The 27245-nt window shown below is 46.6% G+C and overlaps 1 protein-coding gene across 1 annotated transcript in view; it reads left to right on the top strand.

Moving 5' to 3' along the window:
• Positions 1-27245, top strand: part of KIF6 (kinesin family member 6) — a 361582-nt gene that overhangs the window by 277666 nt on the left and 56671 nt on the right. The window contains exons 14-15 of the mRNA XM_040983056.1: positions 7692-7800; positions 15095-15150. Coding sequence (XP_040838990.1) covers positions 7692-7800; positions 15095-15150 — 165 coding nt within the window. The remainder of the gene's footprint in view (positions 1-7691; positions 7801-15094; positions 15151-27245) is intronic.

Here is a 27245-nt window from a genome sequence, read left to right as displayed (position 1 = left end):
GACATGTCAGCTCCTTAGGTGCCGGGAGCAGGCAGCACAAGGGTGACAAAAGTGACAGTAGGAGCTGCAGGGAAATGACAGTTGTCATTTGACTGGTTAGTCATCTGGAAGCCATCTTTTAAAGGAAGAGCTTCTATGGCAGGGATGATGGGCTGGAGAGATTGCCCAAAGACAGCTGTGCTGTCAGCTCTAATGCACTAATCAGTTTCCCTAGCAAAAAAAAACATGGTGCCTGATAGGCAATACCTGCCATGGACATGAGGCAGGAGAGAGGAAATACAGGGCCACATCTTGGCCATGCCTGTCTTCCAAGAGCCTTCCCACAGACTCCTCCTTCCTAAATGACTCCATCCTCCCCTGTGGCGGGAAGGGGAAAAGAGTATCCCACATGGTCCATTCTTCTCAAGACCCAGTAGCATCTCCTTATCCCAGGCATTTACCCAATCCAACATCAAGGATTTCTTTCCTTCCCATTCTAGCAGTTGCCGCCTTCATCCCAGAGCTTCTGACACTAGCCATCATTGCCTTTTCCTAGTTACAGGGACAACCTTGTCCCCATTCACCATTCCCACAAGGGCAGGACTACTTCTGCCTTTCCCCTCATGTTCCCTGACCACTTATATCCTTCTGGATATTTTCTACCTCATCTCTGTTTAAACCTTCGCTGATTCTTCCTCCCATCAATCCACTCATCCTAACTTCTCCATGTACTCAGAGGTGCAATTCTCCTCTATTTTTTTTAAACATGAGGCTATTTGTGCATTTATCACCCTTGTCAACACTTACTGAATTCCAGTATATGTAGAAGAACCTTATGTCAGATGTCTTAATAAAAAAAAAAGTAAATAAACCTCTCCCCTGTTCACTGCCTCTTATTCTTGTGTGCCCACCCTCTCGTACTTGCTATAGGTATTCATCACATCTCTGTATCAGAACCATCCTCATCACAAGAGCTTCCACCATCAAACCCCCCACCCCATCTCTGGCCTTCTCAAGCTTTTAATGTTCAACAGTGTGTTCCACACTCCTCCCCACTTAAACCCACCACCTCTCACTCTTCTATTTTTCCTAATGGCCTTCCTTCCATCTATTCTCCTCAGCAGTCAGAGAGAACTGAAACTCCACATGAATAAATGTCTCCCAAGGAAAATGAGAGATTGGGCTGTGTGACTAGAAAATCATTTTTCAGCATGAATAACACAATTCTCAGGCATTTGACTTCTGTCAATTTTTAAGCAATAGCTTAAGCAGCAGTCGGTTGTTTGGGAGCCGCCAGGAAAGTAAGCTCTGGTCCCCATGCCCAAGACTGCAGGAAATCAGACAGCAGGCCCAGAGGCAGCAGCATAAACTCTCCACTTCCGGTGTTTTTTCTTTCCATTTGGTTTCCATGGAACCCTGTGTTGAGGGCAGGAAGGACTTCCAAAAATACTGATTTAGTATTCTTAAGCAAAATAAGAAACTGAATTTCAGGATGACAGAAAAAAAGGGAGAATAAAAGGAAGAAGAAAAGAAAGAAGAGCATAAAGAAAGGAATAAAGGGACCAGCACATAAGAGTCTATATGTCTGATATTTTCAGAAACTCAGCGCCAAGGCTGATGCTGGAAGTCCCTTGTTGGCTGCTGTCTCCACCTAAGTGATCTTTAATAAGTGTCACAACTCCAGAAGAGGTTATGCCTCTGTTGGTAACTATTCTTCATCCAACCCACCACCTGGAATTGCCACGTTATGTGTCTCAGCCTCAACACTGAGAAGCCCTTCTCCTAGAGGTTTCAAGTAGTCATGTGATTTCAGCATCTGTGTTTTCTGGGATGCGGTGCTGAAACCTATGGCTGAAACTTACTAACAGCAAACAACTGAGAGCCACAAACAAGTAGGGCAGGTCAGGATTCCTGGGATCCTGAGCTCTGAGGAGCTGTGCCTGGCAGACTAAACAAAGTCAGAAATAGGTAGGTTTGACCAGGGCATTGCAAAATGTCCATAGGAAGATGGAATTAAAAGATGAGTTTATTTTGCTGCAAAGAAACAAAATTGAAATCCAAATGAAGATCTTTTTTCTCATAATATGCATTCTCTGTGAACTTTTTGAAGGCTGCTCAAATGTTTTTGCAGGACTTAGTATTAGCTCATCATCAAGAAAAGATGCAGTTCTTTGTTATCACTAAAATAGCGATATTGTCAAGAGTAGCTACATTTTTATGAAAGCAAATTAGGATTATAGTTGATTTCTAATGGTGGGCTGGGATGGCAGGCAGTGAGAAGAAGGAATTGAGTGTCTATAACCACACCCTACAGACCATGGTCCTGACCAAGAGCCTGGAGGAAGAGTGAGTAATGCACAATGAATGTGTCCATTTCCCCCAGCCCATCCTTGAACACCGCATCAAAAGAAAGAACACTCGGCATTTATAACATGCATCCATCCAAAGACATTGGATGGACTTCTTTCTGTACTCTAGGTACTATCCAGGTGCCAGAGATACTACATCAGGGGCCTGTTTGTAGCACAGCAAGTTAAACCACCTACCATCTACAATACCAGCATCCTATCTGAACTCCTACTCATGTTCCAACTCCTTCGTTTCCAATTCAGTTCCCTGCTGATATAACTTGGAAAGCAGCAGTAGATGGCTCAAATATTTGATCCACTGCCAGATCATGTGAAAGAATCAAATTGAGTCCCAGGATTCAGACTTCAGCCTGGCCCAAACACAGCTACTGTAGCCATTTGAGGAGAAAATCAATGGATGGAAGATCTCTTTTCCACATCCCACCAAACTCTGTATTTCCAAATTTTACACAAATAAATCTTTAAAAAGAAAAAAAAACAATATTGAAACAAACCAAGCTAAAAATCATGGAACTTAAAATTTTCTAGAAATGACAATAGAATATATTGATGTATGAAGTCAACTAGGGAATTAGTTAACAAAATTGATGATTTTTCCTGTGAAATAGAAGAAAACTCAAGATTTTAGACAAGAGAAGTATCAAGAATGATGTGACCTCATGGGCAAATCTACTACCAGCCATTTTGAACACCAATCAGCCTTGTCCACTCCAGACTTTCCTTAGAAAAAAATTGATCTTAGAGAAAAATTCTGCCTTTAAAAATGAGTCAGGGTAGGGTTTATTTTATTTATCAGAAAGACAGAGGTACAGAGAGAGGAAAACACAAGAAAAATATTTTCGATTTGCTGGTTCGCTCCTCAAGTGACTGGGACTGGGTCAGTCCAAACCCAGGAGCAAGGAACTCTATCCAGGCCTCCCTCTGGAGTGTCGGGGGCCCAAGGCCCCCTGGAAGGAGCCAGAGCCATTTTCCACTGCTTTATCAAGTGCATCAACAGGGAGCTGGATGAAAAGTGAAGCAGCTACACACCCTGATATGGGATCCCAACAACACAGAGAGCAGCCTACTCAGCTACACCGCAAACATTGGCCTCTACAGCCACTTCTTTAACTGAATCTCGGTTTTCTCATCTGAAAATTCATTAGCAGAGACTATGGGAAGTATAACTGAATGATATATAAGAAATCACCCAGGGGTTGGTGATTTCTCAGCAAAAAGCTTACTGGCCTCCACCTGCATTGCTGGCATCCCATATGGGCACTGCTTAAAGTCCTGGCTGCTGTGTTTTCCATCCAGTTTCCTGTATATGTCCTGGGGAAAGCAGCGGAGGGTTGCCTAAGACCTTAGGTCCATGCACCCACATGGGAGACCTGAAAGAATTTCCTGTCTCCTGGCTTAGGATAGGCCCAGTTCTGGGCATCACAGCTACTTGGGAAGTGAATCAGTGGATGGAAGATGCTTCTCTCTCTCTTTTGCTCTTTCATGCTCTCTCTGTCTCTCCTTTTTTCTTTGTAACTATGCATTTCAAATAAAAATAAATAAATCTTAAAAGAAAACAAAGCACCCAGCACCATTATAAAGTATATAAGAAACTCATTTTTTTAACCACTCCTACATCATTCCTACCAGATAACAGACCAGAGAGAGAGAGAGATCCTCTATCTGATGGTTCATTCACCAAATGACCACAAAGTTGGGACTGGGTCAGGTCAAAGCCAGGAGCCGGAAACTCCAACCAGATGTCCCAAGTGGGTGACAGGGGTCTAGTTACTTGGTCCATTCTCTTCCAGGAACACCAGTAGGGAGTCGGATCAGAAGCAAAGCAGCCATGACTTGAATTAGCACTCCAATATGGGATACTGACGTAGCATGGGGTGGCTCAACCCACTACGCCATAATGCAGCTCCCCAATTTGCCCTGTTGATTTACACTCCAGCCCTCCCCCCTCCACCTGGCTTCTTCTGTTATATCTTCCCTGTGTGTGCAGTGCTGCTTCAACCTTCAGGGTCCTTCCAGATGGAGGGCACATGTTTCTCCGCACCACAGCCTTTTTCCTCTTTCTCTCCCACTTTCTTTCCTCCATGTCTCCCAGGGCTGAACACCGCCTACCCTCCCTACAGCAAACAGCAACCCTCACTACTCACTATAATTATTTCTTCCACTTTTCTCTCTCCCTTACCAGACATTGAGCTTTCAGCACAAGGATCAAAGCTTTAATCTGCGTGTTTGATTTTTCACATGCCTATCACAGGCTTAGCACTGCTCCTAAGATAAATAAATACTTCTTGAGAGAATAAACAAACAGGTGATTGTCTCATTAGCAAGGCGGGTGTTCAATGGGTGTTTTTGTTCTATTCTTTCTTTTTCTTTTTTTCTGGCACATGCAATGTGAGCATAGGGAAAAGAACTTGCCTGGGCGGTGGAGGGGTGGAGGATTGCTTTCTAAATTCCCAGACTGAAAAGGAAGTGGTAATTTTGCCTCAAACAGTAAAGAAGTTGCTCATTAACTTTGAGGGTGACCCCAAACTGGAGTGCGAACTGGTCTATTAGCACAGAGGGAGGGGCCAGTCAATGGGCTCTGACCGAGTCGGATGCAGACAGGATTCACACCCGACAGCTGCCCCTGGAGTCCCTCCCTGAGCCCCTCTGTGGACTCTGTGTCTTGTGCTCTGTGAAACATCCTACCAAGAAGTCCCAGAGGCATCCAGGCCTTGCTCTACCTTGGGGCTTTGGGTTCAATCTGTCGACTCCCGTTGGCCTCCAGAGCTGGCTCCGTGGGTAGGTTGCTGCTAGGATTACAGCCCTGGTGCCAGGGGTCACTCACTGCATCACTAATTCCAGAACACTTCTGCCAAGATAACAACAACAAAAAAAATCAATGTCACATTCATGGTGATAAACCCGTGGCATTGATGGATTCCTCAGTGCCTTTTCTATCACCAGAAGTATTAAATAGTCTCAGTGTCGCTTTCCCATGATGTGGATTCTGGGATGTCCTCAGTGGTTGAACACTGTGACCCGTGTTTAAGGAATTGTACCTCTGGCCCCAGCCTTCTTAGCAGGACCTTCAAGATTCTTAACAGGATGATCCCAGATGAGTTTGTTTGTTTGTTGGTTGGTTGGTTGGTTTTTCTCCTCTGCATACTCTTTGCAGTGTGTCTTTCTGTTTCCACTGCCCAGGCCTCTACACACCTGGAGGAAGACCCCAACAGAGGGGTGCCCTTCACTCTTCAAGTCCCAAATCCCATCGCTATAACAGAACTACAGTCCCTGAAAACCCTTAGCCTCTGCTCCAGCAGTTCTACAGGAAAGCAAAGCCAAGAGAGGAGAGAGCATGAGTTTTGTGCTGTTGTAGCTCTTCGAGCAACTCTCCACATCCCAGCCCCAACCCCTGCTGCTGCCTGCTTGGCAGAAGCCATGATATCACCTCCACTGGGGGAGACAATCTGCCTTGATCCCCCAGGTAAGCTTCAGAGGCATCTCTGTGGAACCTCCCTCTTCCAGAACTTGTATTCCAACCCTGGGTTATCACCATGGGAGAAGTGAGCACAGAGGAGGAGGTGAACTGGATAAAGCCCTGGGCTCCTGTTGGGGACAGTACTGTCACAGAGCCTCTCATGCACAGGGTCTACCTTGTTACTGCCTCTCATGCATTGGGGTCTACCTCTTGGCATCTCACAAGAACTCTTTGCCATGCCCACTCCTTTCCAGCTTCCCCCGCCCCCGACACACACTGCCGGAGTGTGCAAGGCAGATGTGGAGACAGAACCGAGTCATGGCCATTTGCTTCTTATTGGAAAAGGGTGGGGGTGTCTCTGTGTGCCTCACCATTCAGACATTCTTCATGCTGCTATTTTTATCATAGTAATCATCAAATTGGTGTCAGCTGGGCTGGTCCAGTTCCTCACACTGAGGCTAGGCCAGGGGACAGAGCGGGCTGCTTCCAGGCAAGCAGAGATGTAAGCATCTCCAGAACCCCAGGCCTCAACCGTAAGCCGAGCCAGCCCTGGACTGTGTTCCCAGGGCCGGAAGCCCAAAGTACATCATCACTCTCACCTTGTGCTTGACCCGATTCATGGAACATACATATGCTGAGCACCTCTTGAGTGCCAGATACTGAACAAAATACTACAGATTGAAAAAAAAGTTATCTCTACCCCCAGAGAAGCTTACATTTTGCCAGAAAGGATTGTCATGGGAAGTTACAGGGTCTGCTGCTGGGCTGTGCAAGTTCAGGTGTGTTGATAAGAAACACAAGACGGGGAAAGCTTTGTGCTGCCTGAGCGGCAGGGATAGCTTCATGGAGATAATAACATTCATCCAGGACTTCAAAGATAAATAGACTTGCTGGATGGAAACACAGGGAAAGGTCACGCAGACCAAAGAGGCAAAGGCAGGAACATTGAAACAAGGACCGTAGATGTGTCTACAACCTGGCTGTGAACCCAGCTGTCATGGAGGGGCTCCAAGGCACGCACATGCTTGCCCAGAGCCTCACCTGAGAGACTGGGAGGAAGGGGGCCTGGTGCAAGGATGCTCCCTGCTTGCTGTGGCAGCTTACTCTCTTTTGCTCTCTCTTTCTCTCTCTCTTTTTCTCTCTCTTTGTTTCTCTCTCTCTCTCTCTCTCTCTCTCTCTATCTCTATCTCTATCTCTTTCTCTCATGCTCTAACTCCAGGTCTCAGAATCTGCACTCTGAGCCAGACCCAGCACTGAGTGTTAGCCTACATTGACAATGGCAATGCAGCACACTTAAGATAGACACACCCTGGGGAGCCCAGGGCCTTGGGGTTTCCCAGTGAGAGTCTGACTTTGCGCTAAGAACTGTGCCCCTTCACCAGCCACAGGAAACAGGGATGAATCATTATGTGGGACCAGGAGCAGACTTTCCTGGATTCTGTATCTGTCTGGATTGTCATCCTTTGAACTAAATTCCTGGTAACTCAGTGTACAATTTAACAGCAAACCAAAATGGAGCACAGCAGGAAAGTAGGGCGCAGCGTGGCCTGAAACAATGGCATAAAGTGCATTTACAGATGTGCTGGGCAGTGCTGGCCTTGCCTCTCTGGTTCTCATTTCCTCTGACCCAACATTCCAAGCCCCACCCTAGCCCCAAGTCCCGTGGTGGTGCAGGCTCAGGCCTGCAGGGCACAGTAGGTGTCACTGGAAGGTCCAGTGGCTCAGTAGCCAGCTGGAAGAGCCTGGGGCCACCTGTCTAGTCAGAAGCACTCTGCTGTGTGCTTCTCTGAGCCAAGGCTGGCTTTGTGGGTCTGAGCAGAACGACAGGGACATTCACAAGATTCCTGATGCTGTGACTGAAGGCATTTCTCTCTTTCTCCAAACAGGAATGAGAGAGGAGATGTCTCTAGGGCGCCAGGAGGCCTTTGAAACCTTCAAGAGGGATCACGCTGACAGCATCACCATCGATGACAACAAGCAGATTCTGAAGCAGAGGTAAGGCCATCTGAGGCTACAGCTGGCCTCCCCAGGCACCACCAGCCCAGCCAGAAGCAAAGTTGCTCCTCCCTCCTTCCTCATCTGCCCAGCCCAGCTGAAAGGCACGGCATTCATTCAGACTCATGTTTGAGTATGTCCAGCCCACATGGTTCTTTGATGTGTGTGAGCCCCCATCATCCCAGGTTTGTTACGGTGAGCAGCTTCTGGGGCCAGGTCTATGACTAACACCATGAACTTGACATGCAGTGGTCACATTGTAACTGACTTCTCATCAACCTGAGACTGCGACTTTCCCTCACCCCTTGTTCTGAATATGGGGGAAGGGTCTGTCAATCAAATTATTGTCTTGGAACACCAAACCCTGCACCTGTTCTTTGCTTCTTTGTTTAAAAAAAAAGATGAGCCCCAGCATGGTGGCCTAGCAGCTAAAGTCCTCATCTTCAAGCCTTCAACATGCCAGGATCCCATATGGGCACTGATTCTAATCCTGGTGGCCCTACTTCCAATCCAGCTCCCTGCTTGTGGCCTGGGAAACCAGTCAAGGATGGCCCAGGGCCTTGGAACCCTGCACCATGTGGGAGACCTGGAGGAAGTTCCTGGCTCCTGGCTTGGGATCAGCACAGCTCCAGCCATTGCGGTCACTTGGGGAGTGAATCATTGGACGGAAGATCTTCCTCTCTATCTCTCCTCTTCTTTGCATATCTGACTTTGCAATATAAATAAATACACCTTTCCATTAGAAAGGCAGATTTACAGAGACAAGGAGAGACAGAGAGAAAGATCCTCTATCCACTGGTTCACTCTCCAAATGGCCACAATGACCAGAGCTGAGCCAATCTGAAGCCAAGAACCAGGATCCTCTTCTAGGTCTCCCATGCAGGTACATGGTTCCAAGGCTTTGGGCTGTCCTCTACTGCTGTCCCAGGCCATAAACAGGGAGCTAGATTGGAAAGTGGAGCAGCTGGGATATGAATTGGCACCCATATGGGATCCTGACACATACAGGGTGACGATTTAGTCATTGAACCATTGCACCAGGTCCGAGATCCACATTTTAAAATAATTTCTACATCCATTGAAAGTCACGGTCACACCAAGGATTAAAGAATAGTTCGGCATCAGCAGGGTGTAGCCCAGAAACTGCCCGTTTTCTTAGGATTGGGGCTTTTGTTGACATTCATGGAGGTTTTTCAGTGGTTAGAGATCACGTGCTCATGACTGCTTAAGGCAGCAGAGACCAAGAGAAAATTTGGTTTCATGTGTGGACAGCTGCACAGGTTTCCCCTAATGAAGACTTTTGCAACTCTTATTTGGGGAGTGGTGTTCCAGTAACCCCGGTCCTGTCCATGCATTTGCTGCCATTCCTTCTCATGCAGGGGAGGACCCAAGTGGGACAGCCACAGGAGCCCCAGTCGGTCCTGAGCTGAGAGACCCAGACCAGAGCTCAGCTGGCATTCAGCTGCTGTTTCCTAGCTCCAGGATTCCGTCTCACCTTTCTGCATCCAGACCCCCTCGGCCTGATCTCCCATTTGATGCCTCACTGCTAATACCAAGCCATTCTGCAGTCTGACCATTCTGCTGTTATGACATCCTATTGGAAGAGGGCCACAGAAAGACACTGGAGCCAATCACCCTTACACAAAAGCCCTGGTCTAGTTCAGCCTATAGCAAGTAGGTTCTATGCCCCAGTGTCAGGATTACTAAACCCAGGGCCCCCTCCAATGTTTTCTCTCCACTCCCTTCTGGCAAGAATTAATAGGGGAATTTCAGGAGGGAACCATGAATGCTTATCCTTGTCCACCCATGAGACTTGCCACAGGGATTTCTCTTTTCCTTTTCACTTTGCACAGATTCAGTAAGCTCTGGTCCCTCCAGTCAGGCAAAGTTACTGCCTGTCTGTGACAACAGAAATAAGATGTTGGTGCACACGAATAGGATGTTTGCCCTCTGCTGTGCTTGGAGCATACAAGCCAAGTCTTAAGCAGATTTTTTTTTCCAAAACAGAGAAATTGCAATTCCAAATCACAGTATTCTCCAGGCATGACTCATGCTTGGAGTAGATAATGAATGGGAGGGAGATTGGGAAGCCCACGCTTGGCAGCTCCCTGGGCCAGCCCTGCGCAACCACCTCTCTGCTGCCACATGTCCTCCTGCGGCAGATACCCACTAAATAGCTCAACAAGAAAATAAAGAAGGAGACAACTATGCTTGGAAACAAAGGTGTGGATAAAGGGAACAGAGGCAGGAGAAGCACCCCTCGGCTCCAGACACAGAACAGAGCGGGAGCCCTGAAACCTGGAAGGCTGGAGCGAGAGTGGAGAGAAATCCCGTGCCACCATCTGGAAATGGTGCCCAGGACAAATAGCAGTTCCCTGGTTCCAATAAGACTCTGGGTTTAACCTTTGTTATTTTACCCCTCTGTTTTTTTTTTCTTTTCTTTTTTGTGTTTATTCTTTTGTGTGCTGAACTGGAATTGTTGACTTGGAGAACAGAGGTTAGGCTAGAGTCTTCTCAGCATCCCCATGGTTTTTAAAACAGAAAAAAAAAAAAAGAAGAAGAAGAAGAGGAAAGAAAGAAAAATCACCAAATGGTGCCCAGAGTACATTTTTGCTTGTTTGTTTGGGAATTTTTGAAATCGATTTAGAGCAGCCTTAGCAGCCAAGAACATGGCCTGAGAATTACCCAGAGCCTCCTAGAGGCAAGAGAGTGGGTGCCAGGCCTCCCAAAGCTGGGCAAAGCCCTGCCCAGGAGATGGACAGGCAGTCATCCCAGAGGAGGTAGAGGCAGAAAGGGGCATTCATATCAGAAGTGTAAGGCTCTTCGTTATGGTGAAGCAGAGGCAGCCAGGTACTATACTGCAGTTTGCAGGACAGGAAGTGGGTGCCTGAGATCCATTCTTCTTTCTCCCTCACAAGTTAGAAGGAGTAGGTATTTTCTGTGAATAGTCATCCTGAACAAGGAGGACACTGCAGGGGCCCCTTGCCCTCTAACAACACACTTACCCAGAGAGCCTGAAGTAGGCCCTCCAGCTGACACAAAAGTGTGAGTGCTGCAGCTGTTGGGTACCCAGCAGGCCCTGTCATGAACATCAGCCCCTCTCGTTGCCTTACAGCTTAATGCAGTCCCTAGAGAGCCGTGTGTGTGGCTCTGACCACCCTGGGGCGGAAACAGGTGCAAGCCTACCGCATCTCCTCCACCCTAGCCTCTCCCCTGCTACCCACCCCCTACCGTGGTGACAGAGGAGGCTCCATCTGCCAAGAGTAAAATGGCAGGCTCAGCTATTCCTGGAAGTCACTCAAGATTCCACCTCACCTCACCTTTCCACAACAAATGAAGTCTTGGCAGCCATGCTGAGTGTCCTTGACCAGTTTGCTGTGTGTGGTCAATGCTGCCTACAGGTAGCTCCTATCTCACAGGCCATTACACCCGCTGCCAGGCACACACACACACACACACACACACACACACACACACACAAAGCACGCCTCCATGTGCGTCCTTGCTGCATCAATACAGCCCGAAAGACATCTCATCCTCATCTAAGTGAGGTAGCTGATTCCCCACCCACGCTGCCGCCAGTGAGAAGTGGAGTGGGCCTTTGGTCCATGGCTGCTGACTGACCGCCAGTCCAATGCTCTTCTCCCATGTGTGCTGACTTTGCACACACGCTCACTCATCAGTTTATTTCCTCTTATTCTACAAATTACCTGTGAAATGCTTCCTGGCAAGGAGCCTCTGGCCTAAGTTCCAGGATGAAAAGAGTGAGTTAAACAGGGGCTGGCATCACAGTGTAGGAGCTTACGCCTCTGCCTATGACTCCCACACTTGTACCAAATGGGTACAGGTTCAGGTCCCAACTGCTCTACTCCAAATGCAGCTCCTTGGGAATGTGCCTACAAAAGCAATGGAGGATGGCACAAGTGCTTGGGCCTGTGACACTCAAGCAGGAGATGTGGATGGAGTTCCTGTTTCCTGGCTTCAGCCTAGCCCAGCCCCAACCATTATGACCATTTGGAGAATGAGCCAGTGGGTAGGAGATTGTGTGTGTGTGTGTCCTTCTCTCTCTGTAATTCTGCCTTTCAAATAAAAAGAATTCTTTTTAAAAAGTAAATTAAACAGACATGGTCACTGTCTTCATGGAGCTTATATTTTGAAGCTTTTCTTGATGTATTTGAGAGACAGAAAGAGCTCTCTTTCTCTTGCTCACTCCCAAATGTCCACAACATCCATGCCTGGGCCTGACAGCCAAATCCAGAAGTCTTGGCTTTAATCTGGGTCTCCTGTGTGGCTGGCAGAAGCACAGTCACTTTAGCCATCACTGCTGCCTCCCAGGGTCCACACAGGCAGGAAGAAGGAACCAGGACCCAGAGCTAGGAAATAAATCCAGGAACTGTGATGTGGGACATGAGCATGTTAACTGGCTTCTTCACCAGGAGGCCAAGTGCTCACCACAGAGCTTACACGGCCAAAAGGGAAATAAACCAGTCAGTCTGCAGTTCTCGTAGGGTAAGCTCTCCGTGGCGGTGGCTGCAACGGCGGGCACTACAGAGCACCAGGTTCGTCTCCCACCGCAGACTCACACAATCCTAGACAGCCATCTAGAGAAACAGTCGGCTTGGCAGAAATGGAGGGGTCAGGTAATAACGAGCCAGAGGAGGAGAGGGGCTCCAGGAGGAGACAGCAGCCCCCTGGGCGATGGAGGGTGACACCTGATGGGAGTGAAAGGCCAGAGAAAAGAATGCTGGGCTCAGGTCTGCTGTCTGTATGGTGCAGGGACATGCTTGTTTGACAAGAGTCAGGAAACTCCCACTAGGCAAGGAGAACCTTGGGGACAGGAGGAAGAGAAGGGAGTAAAGAGTGAAGGACACTTAGGCTGGGTGGGGAAGTGTGGAGGGTCAGGGTGAGCCAAGATGAGCAAGGCAAGACTGGTAGGGTCACCTCCCTCCTGACCTCTTTGCTAGCCTCCCCCTTTTCCTCATTTCTCTTGCCTCACTTTTATGTTTTCCCCCACTACCCTCCTCCCTCAGGGCTGGGCTTCTCAGAGTTTCCCTTAATGACCAGGAACACAAGCAGGCAGGGTGGCCTGGAGTGGCCACTGCTTGCCAACAGCCTCATGAAATGGCACAGCCCTCAGCCCACACCTCTCCAGCGGAAAGCCTGTTTTAGCTCTGTGCTGGGCAGCCGGGGAGAGTGTCACTGGTCCCTGCAGACTGCCCTGCCATGTATGTACCAGCTCTGGTGCAGGGTGGCTCTTTGGAGAGAGGTGTCCACACCCCTTGATACTCCACTGCCATCCGCAAAACCCCAGCAGACCCCCTGGGCAAATGTGGAAATTTCCACTGGGCAGCACTACAGAGGAATCTGCCTCTTGTGCTTGCGACGCCTGCATATTCAGGCTTCCAGCCGTCCTGCAGCCCTGCTCTCAGATTCTCTAAACCTGAACTGTATGGAGCCAACGTAGAAGAGTCGCTGAGCAGTGTGTGACTGCCCGTTCCTATGAAAGCCTAGCGGCTTGAGGGGGACAAAGTGGTGACCACACTGCTGCAGTCCTGGCCGCCCAGGAACACTGTAGGAAGGTAGCACTCACCTGCTGGATAGATTGAGCCACATCTCAGATTATGCCTGCCTAGCAGCAAAGGCCAGTGGGAGCCTGCAGAGCCAGCACAATGACCCACATTCCCCACAAGTGCTTGTTGAGCTGAATCATATTGGAATGGCCTCACACGGGAACCGAACTTCTCTCCGAAAGGTGGCAGGCCCTGGCTGAGGAAATGACACACATGGTCTAAGCTGAAGCTGAACAGCCTTCGTAAAGGAAGCCAGAGTGGCATCCCAAAAGTCTGACAGGGAGAAAATTGAGTCCCTTTCCCTGGAAACTTCCTGCCCACAGTCCCAGGCCAAGCAGACAGATTTAGAAAATGGCAGTGACGTAACTCACACTTCTGCGTCAAGTGCCGAGCAGTTGGGCACGCTGGACTTTGCAGCTCTCCTGTCTGAAACGCCCTCCTCCCTCCGTTTCCTCTTACAAAATCCTCAACACAGCCCAGCACAGCAGCCTAGTGCCTAAATCCTCATCTTGCAAGCGCCGGGATCCCATATAAGCGCTACTTCATGTCCCAGCTGCTCCACCTGACCATTCAGCTCCCTGCTTGTAGCCTGGGAAGGCAGTGGAGGATGGCCCAAAGCCCTGGGACCTGCACCTGTGCAGGAGACCCAAAGGAGGATCCTGGTTCTTGGCTTCAGATTGGCTCAGCTCTGGACCTTGAGGCCACTTGGGGAGTGAATCAGCAGACAAACCTTCCCACTGTAAATCTGCCTTTCCATTGGAAAAAAAAAAATCGATCTTTTTTTAAAAAATCCTCAACACAGCTAAAGTACCAAGTACACTAAAGTGAGGCTATGGCATCTGGGAATCAGTAAGATTTGGAATGAGCTGCAAAGAAGGGTGAGAAGTGAAATAAGGTTGAACAAGTGATGAAACACAAAAGGGATTTGTAAGACATAATTCAACCATGTATCTTGTGTCTATTTTGAGATTTCCATAACAAAAATTCCTATGCCCAAGGCTATTCTAGCTTACTTCTGAGGCTCTCCTCACTGCTCCCCACTCTTGGATCAGCCAGTCCTCCATCGTCACACTCCAATGGCATGACCCTTGTTCAAGGGATCACAGTGGCTTACTGTGGCCACCCCTTATGCATTTGCTTTCATTGACTTTCAATGGTATGTTTAATTTCACAGCAGAAAGGCAAGGCAAGGAAAGGAACTGGTATTTTGCAATACCCGCCCATGTGACATATCATACCACATGCCTGTCACATAGGCTGTGTCTTACACCTTACCACAGTACAATCCTGGCCTCATAAATGCATGTTGGATGTGAAGGAATGATGAATTACGAATCAACACAGTCTTCATGCAATCAGAAAAACACACTTCTGAAGTATGTCTTTTTTGGCTATAGCGATGTGATCTCGGCACTGTGACTGATATATCACGGTACGAAAATCTCACAGCCATGTTTTATTCTGGTACCCTTGCATCATAGAACAATAGAAAGAGGAACGCATTAGAGAGTATGAGAAAGAATATTCTATTCCAGTGCAGTAGAAGTTTGTGATACCTCTCGTTAATGTAAATTTTATCTCCATGTTTAGGCCTACCACATTTTACTTACTAAGGTTTTATCATATACCATCTCAGAAAATTTTATGCTATTATTTTTTAAAAAGATGGACAAAAAAAAGTCAAAATTTGTTCTTGTTTGTTCTTGTTTTTGTTTTTCCTCTAGATTTTCAGAAGCAAAAGCCCTAGGAGAAAGCATAAATGAAGCAAGACGCAAAATCGGTAAGCAGCTGGTATTCTGTCAATCTCTCTTGGCTGATGAACTGGTCAAGATGTGCCTGCACATGGCCCTGAAGCTTGGTTTCAGCAGAGACCCTGCCAAGGAAACTACCCTAAGTCCCTTCCCTGGGAGTTTGCCATCTCCAAGCACCCACCAGAAGAAGCAGTCTGTGATCTAGAACTTGAACTTCCCATCCTCTTGCAGGTCTGAGCTCAATAGCATCCTAAGGAGAAAGCTTCACTTTCCCCTGGTGCATGGCAGCGATAATTGCACCAAAGCCATGATGTCAGTTCGTATTTCCAAGGGATATGAAACACTTCTACACCTCCCGAAGCTTATGTTTGCTCATTCTGGCACAGGTGTGCATTTGTCAGTAGGCTTTATAAAGCCAGGGGAGGGATGAGAGGCAAAAAATGAGTCACTGTTCCTCATTGGGGCACTGTGCAAGCACTGCTCCTCGCGCTAGGTGAGCATCCTGTGAAAGGCAGGTTATAGCAAGAGGCAAATGCATGCAGTCAAAAAATAGTAATGATAACACACCTCAACCTTTGTCAAGGCAAGAGGAAAATGTCTCTGCATCCTAAGCTGAAAAACACAACAGACTTCAGGCTTGCAGCAGCCTCACCTCTGTGTTCAGAAAGGCAGCTGGCTCCCTGGGCCCATCCTCCTCTCTTTCCTTCCCCCACACACATGAGGACAGGACAGAAGACCTTGTGACGGTGAGTGCCCCTGTTGGCTTTTCCTACAGAGTATGGACAGTCACAGAAGCGTCAGCTCAGCTCAGTAAGGGAAATAGTAACCCCCACGTGCCCTTGGTACCATCAACCATAGCCTGGAACAGAAAGGACTTGGGACAACCATACCCTGAGCCATGTGCAGCAACCATCTTCCATGGGCCTTAGGGCTTCTTACCCTAAGGTCCAGAATCCTGGATGATTGGAAATATGCATATATTTTCCCTAACCTCTCATTGAAACATAGCACTGCCTTCAGTGACAATGTTGTCAGTAGGACCCTAGGGGACTGGGGACACCTGCTACCAGGCAAGCCACAGAATTTTTTTTCCTTAAAAATTTATTTGCTTTAAAATCAGAGTTACACTGAGTGGAAGAGACAGAGAGAGAGAGAGAGAGGTCTTTCATCTGCTGGTTCACTCCCCCAGATGGCCACAACAGCCAGGACCAGGGGCTTCATCCAGGTCTCATACATGAGGAGCAGGGATCCAAACATCTGGACCATCGTCAGCTGCTTTTTGAGGCACCTTAGCAAGGAACCAGGTTGCAAGTGAAGTATCTGGGACACGAACTGGCATCCATATGGGATGCCAGCATTGCAGGGGGCAGCTTTACCTACTGTGTCACTATGTTTGTCTCTCACCACAGTGAACACACAACATAAAATACCATTTGTGCTCGTTAGTACTTTAAATTTATTAGACTATTATTTATGTACATCAATTTTTTGTGTCACAAAGAATGTTTTAAATGTTGATACCTGTTTCAGTAGAATTTGTTTCCCCAAAGAGCCTACATGTTTGACTTTCTGCACCTGGGATCATTATCCTGAGTGAGTCCATAGCTTCAGCAGACTGCCAGAAGATATTTGGCACAAGTAATGATTGCAAATCCCTTTCTTGACCAAGATTCCCAACTCTCCTAAAATTTCATGAAAAAATAAAGGCATACAGAGTGTGTGCATTTTGTTATCCAAGTCTCAGTGGGGCAGGTGACCCAAAATAGTATGCAAATTAATGTCCTGCAACTACATCAGGAATTGAATTAGCAAAAGAAATCCCTCTACTTAGGGCCGCCCAGCCGCTTAGTTGGAAGGTGGCCTGCCTGGAGGGAGCTGTCTGGAAGGGCAGGGATGAGGGGAAGCAGATCATGGTGGGCTGAGGGCTCCTTTACTAGCATCATCCAAGCCTCTGGGACCCAGTTGCCTGTTTCCACCCTTGGATGGGTAAGAAAGACCTTTTATAAAGTGCTCTTGCAAAAACAAAGTTTTCCTCTTGACCATGATTTCACACTGTAAACTGAAGTGAGATGGTTCCAGCATTCATGAAGTGAGAGATAATGGAAAGCACCAATTCCCATACTAACAGACTAGTGTGCCACTCTACCTACAAGGGGTCGTTGTCACAGGTAATTATAAGCCCATGGTTGCTGCGTGGTAATGAACGTTGGGGAAATCCACTTCACCCTATTCTCGAAGCAAGATAAGTAGAAGGTTGCCCCAGAGCAGCACAGGTTGTGCCCTATCCAAAAGCCAGAGGACAGAGCAGTGAGAACTGTACTTGGCATGCACAGAAAGAACATCTGTTTGTAATTCACACACACAGGGTCCAGATCAACAGAAGGCCTGGGCAAGGAAACTTTTGTTTTTTCCAGAAACTAACAAGTAGAATTCACACCAGCATGGAGATTCAAGCTCCCGTGTGTGTGTGTGTGTGTGTGTGTGTGTGTGTGTGTTCTTCAGGAAACCGGATAGTTCAGTCAGTGCTGCTAACAAGGCCCATGTCATTCTTCACTTTACGCAAACAGGAATCTAAGACCCAGAGTTCTCAGTCCAAGGGGCTGCAGGTGAATGGTCACCTTCTGATGCCTGACCACAGAGAATAGCTTATCATCTAAACATCTCAGACAGCAAGCAAAAGTTCAGGAACTATATGGTAGAACCAGTGCAGGCAAATAAAATCTAAAAGGCAACCACAAAGGCAGCTGTTTTTGGAACGTTTATGACATTGCTGAGTGCATTATTTTCTCTCCAGAAAGAAAACTGAAATCAAATGGAATTTGCTGTCCCCCAGAAGTGCTTTGTGGAGCCTAGAAATCTGGAGGTAGTCAGAGAGGACCCAGGAGTCAGGGGTGAGACTCAGCTCTGCTCTCAGCTGTGATGCTGGACCCTGTGGACTCTGAGGCCTGGGATACCAAGGAGGCCACGTGCCATTAGCCTGCGAAGAAGACATCAGAGCCGTACTTGTGCCCTACACATCTAGCCAGCCTGTGCACTCAAAGTTTAGGATGCTCCTCTTAGGGTACTTGTTTCTTCACTGAAAGTGTGAAGCTGGAGCTGCCCCCTGACTTGCATTCTTTAAAAGTTCCTAAATGCTGTTTATTCTGTAGCAAACACATAACAGCTGGTGCTTCCATGACCTCATCAGTCCATCAAAACTTACACATTATTTCTTTTCCTTATAAGCAGCCAGCTCAACTAGGTAGATAAACGTTGGCCGTAATTTATTTGTTGTCCTTCTCTGCACACCATTTACATCAATCCTGAATGCTGAAAGAAGCAGAAATCAGAAATGGAAGAAATCACCAATTTAATCTTCCTGAAAAATAATAGGGTTCTCATTTTGCAGGAGGGCCATTTTTTATGGCATTTGCTTGTCCAATACCCAAGGGTATTAACGCTGCTTTTCATCACATGGCCTGTTTGGAACACATTTGTACACACCATCTATCATGTCTCTTAAAATGCCAGCAAGACCAAACTGTGGGACAAGTAGGCTGATGTAGAAGCAGTGGTGTAAACCAGGCATCTTTCATTTACAAGCACTCTGGTGTCAGTCTTCCTCCATCGATGATCTACCCCTGGCAGCATTGTCTCTGGCTGCAGAGGACAAGAAATGGCTTTTCTTGACCTAAAGCCGACTCCCTAGTCCTGTCCAGGAGCCAGCTGCTATGAAGGCAGGTGAAAAGTGTTTGACTGACACCTTTTGGCACCTCTCCATCCCTCCCCAAAACCCTGCAGGCCCAAATGAAAGTTGTCATCGTAGAAAACTACACAAAAGGGTTTTTCACTAGTGAGCCACTCCACCATCAATTCACTCATCGCAGGCAATATAATAAAAGTAGCTATTAATGGAAAGAACTAAACAAATACTAGAAAAACCAATAAAAGGTTGTGAAGATTCTCTTTGCCCTACTTTAAATTCAGAGAAGGACTCCAACCCATCAATTGAACAACATACTTTAAAAAAAAAAAGTTTCTCTTATGTATTTGGGATTTAGGAAAATCGTTTCTCAGTTCTGTGTCTTTGTCAATAAGATAAATAGGACTGTTTTTCATGGTTTTTTTTTTCGCTTTTGAGCACGTTCTCTGCTTAGTTTCTGTGAAACATGGTCTTTCTATTATTGTCAAGATTGTTTTTTAAGTGAAGTTTCAGGAAAGTGGTCTGGCAAATGGCCAAACTGGATTTAAAATCCATTTCTGTCCAACTTCTTTGAAAACTCTACACCGTATACACAAATTCAGATTTGCCTGATTTTAACATTTTCTTCTAATTTAAAAATTATGTTATTCCTGGGTCTTCCTCAATCTTTGTCTTCTGTCCATCATGAAATGCACCCTCACCCCCACACTACCCCCCCAAAACACGAAGCTTGAGCTAGACTCCAGCTGAGGGGCCTGAAGCATGACCCACTAGAATTAAAAGGATCCTTACAGCACAATTAGTGCTAGATCATATGGGACCTGTGTGGGAGCAAGTAGGCCCATAGCCCAGTCTGCCTTGCTCCCCATCCTGTGAACACCAGCTCAAGCTCCATGTACCTGCAGACAGATGCACCCTCTTCTGGTTTGCACAGTGGTGCCCTTGGATGTGCAGCAACTCTGGAAGGACTCAGTATCCCAGATGGATCATAACTGGCTATTTTCAGTGGTTTGAAACAAGAGCACTGAACAGTTGTAGTTTCCGCCTCTGAAGCAATCCAACTGACCAGATTTCCTGAGAGAACTCAGACCATAAACTCCAATGGGATTCAGTGGAAAGAGATGTGGTGAAGAATTCCTGTCTAGGCACCTAAACCAGCACCTACCAGGACTCAAGAAGTCCCATCAAAAACTGGCATCAGAGGTCATCAAGGACAAGAAATAAAAACATGCCACCATCAAATGAAGAGTGGGAAAAGCAAAGCCAAGGTCTTGTCCTCCTGCTGCATGCGCCCAGCACCTCCTTGCCTGCACTGTGTTGTGTTTCCTCACACCTTCTGCTACAAGGATGTGGGTCAGAGGAAATCAGCTAACGGGATCCCTGAAATCTACAAAGTTGGTCCTGCTTTATGAAATGGCACACCACATATGCATTTAAAATATCCAGCTTTTCGTGTGCATTAGAATATTTAGGGTTTTTTTTTTATTTGTTTCACTTATCCTGGAAAAGAACAAGCAGTACCTAATTTCCATTGGCCAAGATGTTTGACTGCAAACGTAAAAGGAAATGTGCTGTCTCCTGTAACTGGAAAGTAGAAAGAGTCCAGCCAGCTTCAAATGCAGAACTCTCCCTCCCTCCTCTTCCTTTCCTGTCCCCTCTCCTTTGCTGTTTCTCCACAGTTAAGCCCCACTCATTTAAGCTGGCTGACAGCCTCCCCTCAACAGGGGCCAGGTGCCCTGGAAGCTCCAAGTTTTCATGATCTGTGGAATTCATGATTCCAGTAAAGGGGATCTTTCCCAACAATCCTGACCAAAGTCCCTGGGTTGGAGTCGGGGGAAGGATGATGAACCTGGCTTAACTCACGTGCCCATTTCTGAACCAAACCTTCCATTACTGGGGACAAACTTCTCTGGCTGACCAGGCCTAGACCATATGACTTATCCTCCAGCCCACCCTTGGCCCGTCCACACTACATAAACTGAACAATATATTTTTTAAGGAATCAAGGGTGTCTCTTTCTCCACAGGAGAGAAATGCTAAGACTACAAAAATCATGTTCGCTACAGACTTTATAGAAGTGTATCAGTGATATGGAGCAAGGACTGTAACTTCTGTAAGAGATACCAGTTCACTGTATTTGTCCTGGGGAAAAGGCAAGCTATGGGTGTGAAGGTTTAAAATACAGCTTTAGATACAGGTGCTTCCACGAGAAACATACAAAGTGACTGAGAACTTCTCAAAACCCTTTTGCTTTACAACTAGAATTCCAACAAGACACACTCCAATCCTAATAAAAAATGATATATTTAAATAGATGTATAATGATGTCAATAGACTTGTCACATTCCAGGGATGGGTGTTTAACTGGGTGGACTTTTAGCCTAGTGATATACCATAACAAAGAACCTGGGTTCAATCCTCAGCTCCAGGTCCTGACCCCAGCTTCCTGTTAATGCCGACCACAAAGGCATAGGTGATGACTCAGGTCATTAGAGTCTGCCACCCACGTGGGAAACCGGGATTGCATTCCTTGCTCTGGCTGTCAACTCTGGCCTGGCCAGCCCTGGCCATTGTGGGTGTTTGGAGAGCAAGGCAATGGATAATATTGCTCATCCGCTCCCTTTCTAATAACTAATGAAAGAAATCCTTAATATGTTAGGAAACACAATGTAAAACATCAGATTTTATTATTTTTTTTCCCCAAAATGAGGTTCTCCCCATAGCAGAGGGGGTTAGGAAAGGCTGAGGCTGCTCAGCTACGGAGATGTGAACAACTCCGCAGGGCTGGGGAGGAGCAGCACAGTCAGCACTTCTGAGAATGAATTCACAGCTGTGTGGGCCGCCAGGGGCATGTGGCGAGAAGGGCCCGTGTCCAGTCCCTGCTGCTCTACGGCTTCCTGGGCACAGCTGTGCTGCTTACTTAGAATTCAGCTGCTTTTACTTGGCGGTACAAAATTTTAATTTCTAGAGGAAAAAAACTTTCTCAGGAACAAATAGCTTGCTCTATTACACTGAAATCCTTTTCTTCTTTACCAATTTTCTTTTTTTTTTTCAATATTGTATGTGAGTTTGAGTCCCAGCTTCTATACTTCTTATCCAGCTTGCTTTAAAGTACTGTAGGATGCTATAAGTCCTTTGACCTCTGTACCCATGTGGGAGATGTGGAGGAAGCTCCTGGCTCCTTAGCTTCAGAGTGACCCAACCTTCACCACTGCAGCTATTTAGGAAGTAAACCAGCACATGGAAGATCTTGTTCTCCCCCTCTCCTACTCTCCTTTCAAATAAATAAAGTTAATCTTTAAAACAAAGGAAAATAGGTTTGACAATGTGGCAGAACGTTAACCCAGGGAGCTCAGTCAATGGACAGAGATCCTAAAAATCCTGACATCCTGGAGAAGATTCTTTCTGAGATGGCTCGGGCCATCCAGAGACAAAAAGGACCTACATGGCTCCTTAAGGTCCCTTCTGCAGTGACTGAGATGACGCTGAAATGGCAGAATGAGATGCAGTTGAATGAGTGACAGCCCATAACCAGCATGACTGATGTCTTCATGAAATGGATGGAACTTTTTTTACTCTCATCATTTGGAGATCAAAGAGCAAATGATTTGACACAAACTGGAAAATTATAAAATATAAGAAAGAACATTAGTGATCATCATGTACAAAGGAGGAAGCAAAGATTTTCTTGGGAAGTCAGTGAGAAAAGATGGATGGCTGGCTCCCCAGAGGCCTGACAGTAGGAGTGACTGAGGTCCAGGACATGGCTCTGCCTAGGAGGACTCAGGAAGGCTGGCCTGCATCAATCACCGTACGCCAGAGGGGCCATTTATTAGTCTTCCATGGTGGATATCCCTTCTTGCATAGGAGAAGCTGTTAAACCATGTCCATCCAGGGCACCTCATCCCAGGGAATAAACTAGATCAGTTACTAAAAAACAAATAGGCTTCTCCAAACACAAAGGAAACCCAAACAGAGACGCAGAGGGGTTTGGGAGTTGGATACCAATGCAGCCTCTCAAGGCCAAGGTCCAAATATCCCTTCATCAATTACACTCCTGGGTCCCCTCTCTCTTGGAACACTCTTCATTGGCCATCACCAACTTAATCCATCTCCCCTCCAGGTAGACAAGTCCCCTTTGTGTGCTCAATGTCCCTTCCTCCACAGAAGTAGAATAGATCCATTCAATTTGTCCTTATTAAGTGATCATTCCATTGCACTCCTGCTTCCTGAGAATGAACCCTAAGTCGCAGTGATGAGCATTCTGGTTCACAGAGACAATGGTTTGTAGTTTGACTCTTTGGATGTTCAGAAACCCAGAGGGGCTTGCTCAGGCTTAGGATACAAGAAGCTCCTAAAGATGCAATAATACAGTCAGGAGTTAGAATGGACCTGGGTCACATCAGGAGCCAGGGTGGCCCCAAAGCCCAGCCGTCTCCCTCATGTCTCCCTTGCAGCCTGTGCCAGCCATCAGCCCTCCCTGCTCAAGGCCTTGTACTGCCAGGCTCCAGTAAACCTGAAAATATCTGTTACCTCTCAGTCCTTAAGACTAACAAGCTAGGGTTTTGTTTTGTTTGTTTGCTTGCTTGCTTACTTTTTTTTAGCTCAAAGATACTAAAAGAGAGATCTTAGCTTGCCTAATTAATGTTCTCTAGGCCTTAAGGATAGTAGCTGCTGAACCATGTGCTGTTTGTGGCTCAGAAACACATCCCCAGGCCAGGCAGCTTTGGCCAAGGAGAAGAGAGGTCTCGTGTGTCAGAGAGTGACCCCCTCCAGACAACAAAGAGCCTGACAAGAGGAGGGTTTCTCACATAGAAAGAGAGGAAGAAGGAAGGAAAAGGAAAGGGGGGAAAGGAAAATGGAAGAGAAGGGAAAGGAATGGAAGGGAAGGGAAAGGAAAAGAAGGGAAGGGAAAGGAAAGGAAGGGGAGAAGAGGGGAGGAAGAAGAGGAAAGAAGGAATAAATGAAAGAAGAAAAGGATGAAGGGAAGGAGAGCAGGCACAGTGATAACGTTGCGTGTCCTCTGCTAGGGTTCATCTCACTCTCAGAAGATGCCATCAGTTCCACAATTCCCAGGTGTTCTTGGTGAAGCTCCTCCCTGTTGTTCCTTTGTTCTACCAGTGGTGGCAGCAATGGCCAGTCCTGGTAAAGCATCATAGTTTACAAGAGTTTATTATTTTAACATAGTCACGGTCATTGATCTTCCCTTTTATAATATCCTCCATTGATTTTGCACTTAGAAGGAGTTCACTTGGACAGAACAGTGGGTCACCCATTGCCAACTGTCTGTTTAATACTCTCTTAGATATTCTGATAGCTTTTTTTCTTATTGTTCCATCTTCCTAACTCAACTCATTCAGGATTTATCGCAGAATATGGTAAAAACTAGAGCTCTAAGCTGAATCTTTTTTCAAATAACCAATTTTCCCAACACCTATTTGATTTTAATGAAATGTCTTAAGATGAAATTCCTTTCCCTCGTAGGGGAGTGATTTCACATTTGTAGACAGCTGACGCATTCCAATCTCGACACAGCAGTTAGCATGCATTCTTGATATGATGGCTTTCATCCTAGTATTTCAAAAATAACGGTGCCAGAAGATACCGTCATCTGGATATCAGAATGACCCTGCAGAGAAGTGTCAACTTTATGTAAATCACACAGCTCACACATGCAGAGGGATGGGAGCATGCCTGGAAGTGGGGGTCCCTCCAGGCCGAGGGCTGCCTCAGCACCCTTGCAAGGGAAGGGTCTGTCTTTAAATACAGCAGCACAAGCTGGACTCCGCTTACTGATTTACCTAGAGAAGGCAGCCCATATAGGTTTCCCCAGGAAAAGTGTGTGTGGCTGTCTGATGTTGACTAAGGGGGGGAGGGGGATCACCACAGCTGGGGTAGAAGGGTGGCTCTGTAAGTGATGCTGAACAGCAAGTCGCTGTTGTCAACCGCCCTGGAAGCTGAAAACTGCATGCACAGCCTTCAGACGCAGAGAACACGCAACGGTAGGCAGCCGTTCCCTCTGTAGCAGGCATTCCCTTCAGCAGGGAAGCAGCCCCAGTCTCCCATGCTGGCTTCACCAAGTAGCAGGACCCTGTGGGTCAGACCCTTCCTCTAATGCGCTCACTGTATATCACACCTTTCCTTTTGTTTACTTTTTTTCCTAAGATACATGTTATTTTTATTTGAAAAGTAGATTTACAGAGGAAAGAGAGATGGAGAAGGTCTTTTATCCATAAATTCATTCCCCAAATGGCCACAACAGCTGAAGCTAGCAGCCAGGTATTTCTTCTGGGTCTCCCATGTGGGTGCAGGATCCAAAGGATCTGGGCTATTCTCTGCTTCTTTCCCAGGCCAGAAGCAGAGAGCTGGATCAGAAGAGAAGCAGCCAGAACATGAACCAGTGCCCATAAGGGATGCCAGTGAAACAGGATGGAGGGTTAGCCTGTTGAGCCACCGTGCTGACCCCATACTGCACTTCTTTTGTTTTTCTTCTTCTTCACCTTTTCTTAAGCCAGCTAAAAATATGCTGATTGGCCATGCCTCACTGGTTAATCATGCACCATGAATGGAGGGCTGAAGCCCAGGCAGAGATTCTTGTGCCTCCTGAGTGACTCAGTGCTGCTTCCATGGGGAAATGTCTGCTGTTGGACAGCATGGACCAAGCAAGGACGCTGCCTTGCTGTTCATCCCCACCTCGGGGAATTTGCATGGAGAGGACAGCTTACACAGCAGGTCCTGACAGCTTCTTGAGTGAGGTTGAAAGAATGGCCACAAAGCAAGACCACTAGACCAAGCACTAGGGGGGACTCCCTGGAGTCTGCTATCAATGTTTGGAAAGCGCTGGGATTGCCCGGAAGAACCGTAGTAGAAACAGCCCACTTTGGCAGAGGTGCTGTTGCTGGCCCCTTATTACAAATGAAACCCACTGAGGTATTGGTTTGTTCATTTCACCTTGTAAGCCATGTAGCTGATATTTCCGCACCATTTCTATTGGACTCCAAAGTCAAAACCCATAGTCAAACAGCAGGAAAACTCACAGTCTGGCTAAGAAGGTGCCATTAAGCCTTCACTGTCTTCCTTTTGGCATTGATGATTAAAAGAGTGAAGGGAGCAGATGATGGAAGGCTTTTCCCCCACCTTTTCTCTTAGGAAAGTAACAAGGGAAGAGGGGAGAGAGTGTGCTGGGGGATGGGGGAGGATCCAGCCTTCTTACCTAGAACCTGACCTCCCATCTACCGCTTAGTCAGGCGTGGAGAGTGGTTGCTGCTCTGTGATTGCCTAACTGATTCATGAGTGACTTATGCTATAGTTCCAGCAGTGCATCAATGCAGCAGACTTCCTTATCCAAGACCCACAGTAATGCCTGAAGCTGCAGAGTACTGGGGTCCCTATATGCTAGGATTTTCCTGTGCATACATAGGCTGCAGTGTACGTACTGCAGTGGGAGTTATGTGAATGCTGTACCTCTCTCTAAACCACCTTATTTTACTACAGTCACTCTTCTCCTTGTGATGATGTGAGATGATACTTCAAAAAGCACTGTGTGGCTTGTTTTTGGCAAATCCAAATGGGTAGCATTGGTATGCCAATCTGTTTAAATTACAGTTACTTGAGCACAAAGTACTATGATAGTCCTTCTGATAATCAATAAACTACTGACTCATGCACAGGCAGCAAATACAATGAGGATACACTGAACCAAGGATCAATTCATACACTGGGTGGAGATATGGCAGAATGACACAAGGTTTCATGCTGCTGTCAGAATGGCATGCAATTTTAAATGTATCAATTGTTTATTTTGGAATTTTTCATCTAATATTTTTTACTTTGGTTGACTTTCGGTAACTGTAACCATGGGGGAAAAAAACACAGATAAGACTATTGCATGTATATATACATATAAATGTATGTATGTATGGGAGGCACAGCCATTAAGCTGTCACCTAAATAACATGCATCTAATAGGCAGTACCAGTTCTAGAGTTTACTACTCAGCTGCTAATCCAACTTAGTGCTAATGCATACTGGAAGGTAACAAATGATAGTTCAGGTTCTCAGGCCCCTGCCACCTGTGTGGAAGGCCCATATGAAGCTCCTGGCTTCTATATGCCCAGTCCTGCCTGCTTGCAGGCATTTGCAGAATGAAGCAGTGAATAAAACATCTTCTCTTTCTCTCTAGATAGACAGATAGACAAACATATAATACAGTTTCTTTTTAAGTAGATGAAAATACACAAACATTTTGAAATTAAAACCAAATATGAGTCTACCACTCATCGTTTTTTGATGTTCAATAAACTATAGTCTATTCACTCCATCATAAGAAGTATTTCCCTTTTTCCCATTTGTTCTTTCGCAAACTGGGCATGCAGTTTTGAATGGGATTGATGCTAAAAAGAGGGGTTATATACATTTTTAACTTTCCCTGGGGTTTCATTC

Source organism: Ochotona curzoniae, unplaced genomic scaffold (genome assembly GCF_017591425.1).
Source record: "Ochotona curzoniae isolate NIBS_2020 unplaced genomic scaffold, NIBS_Ocur_1.0 contig_3819, whole genome shotgun sequence".
NCBI lineage: Eukaryota > Metazoa > Chordata > Mammalia > Lagomorpha > Ochotonidae > Ochotona > Ochotona curzoniae.
Note: the sequence above shows the minus strand (reverse complement) of the source record. Positions and strands in the feature narration are given on the sequence as shown.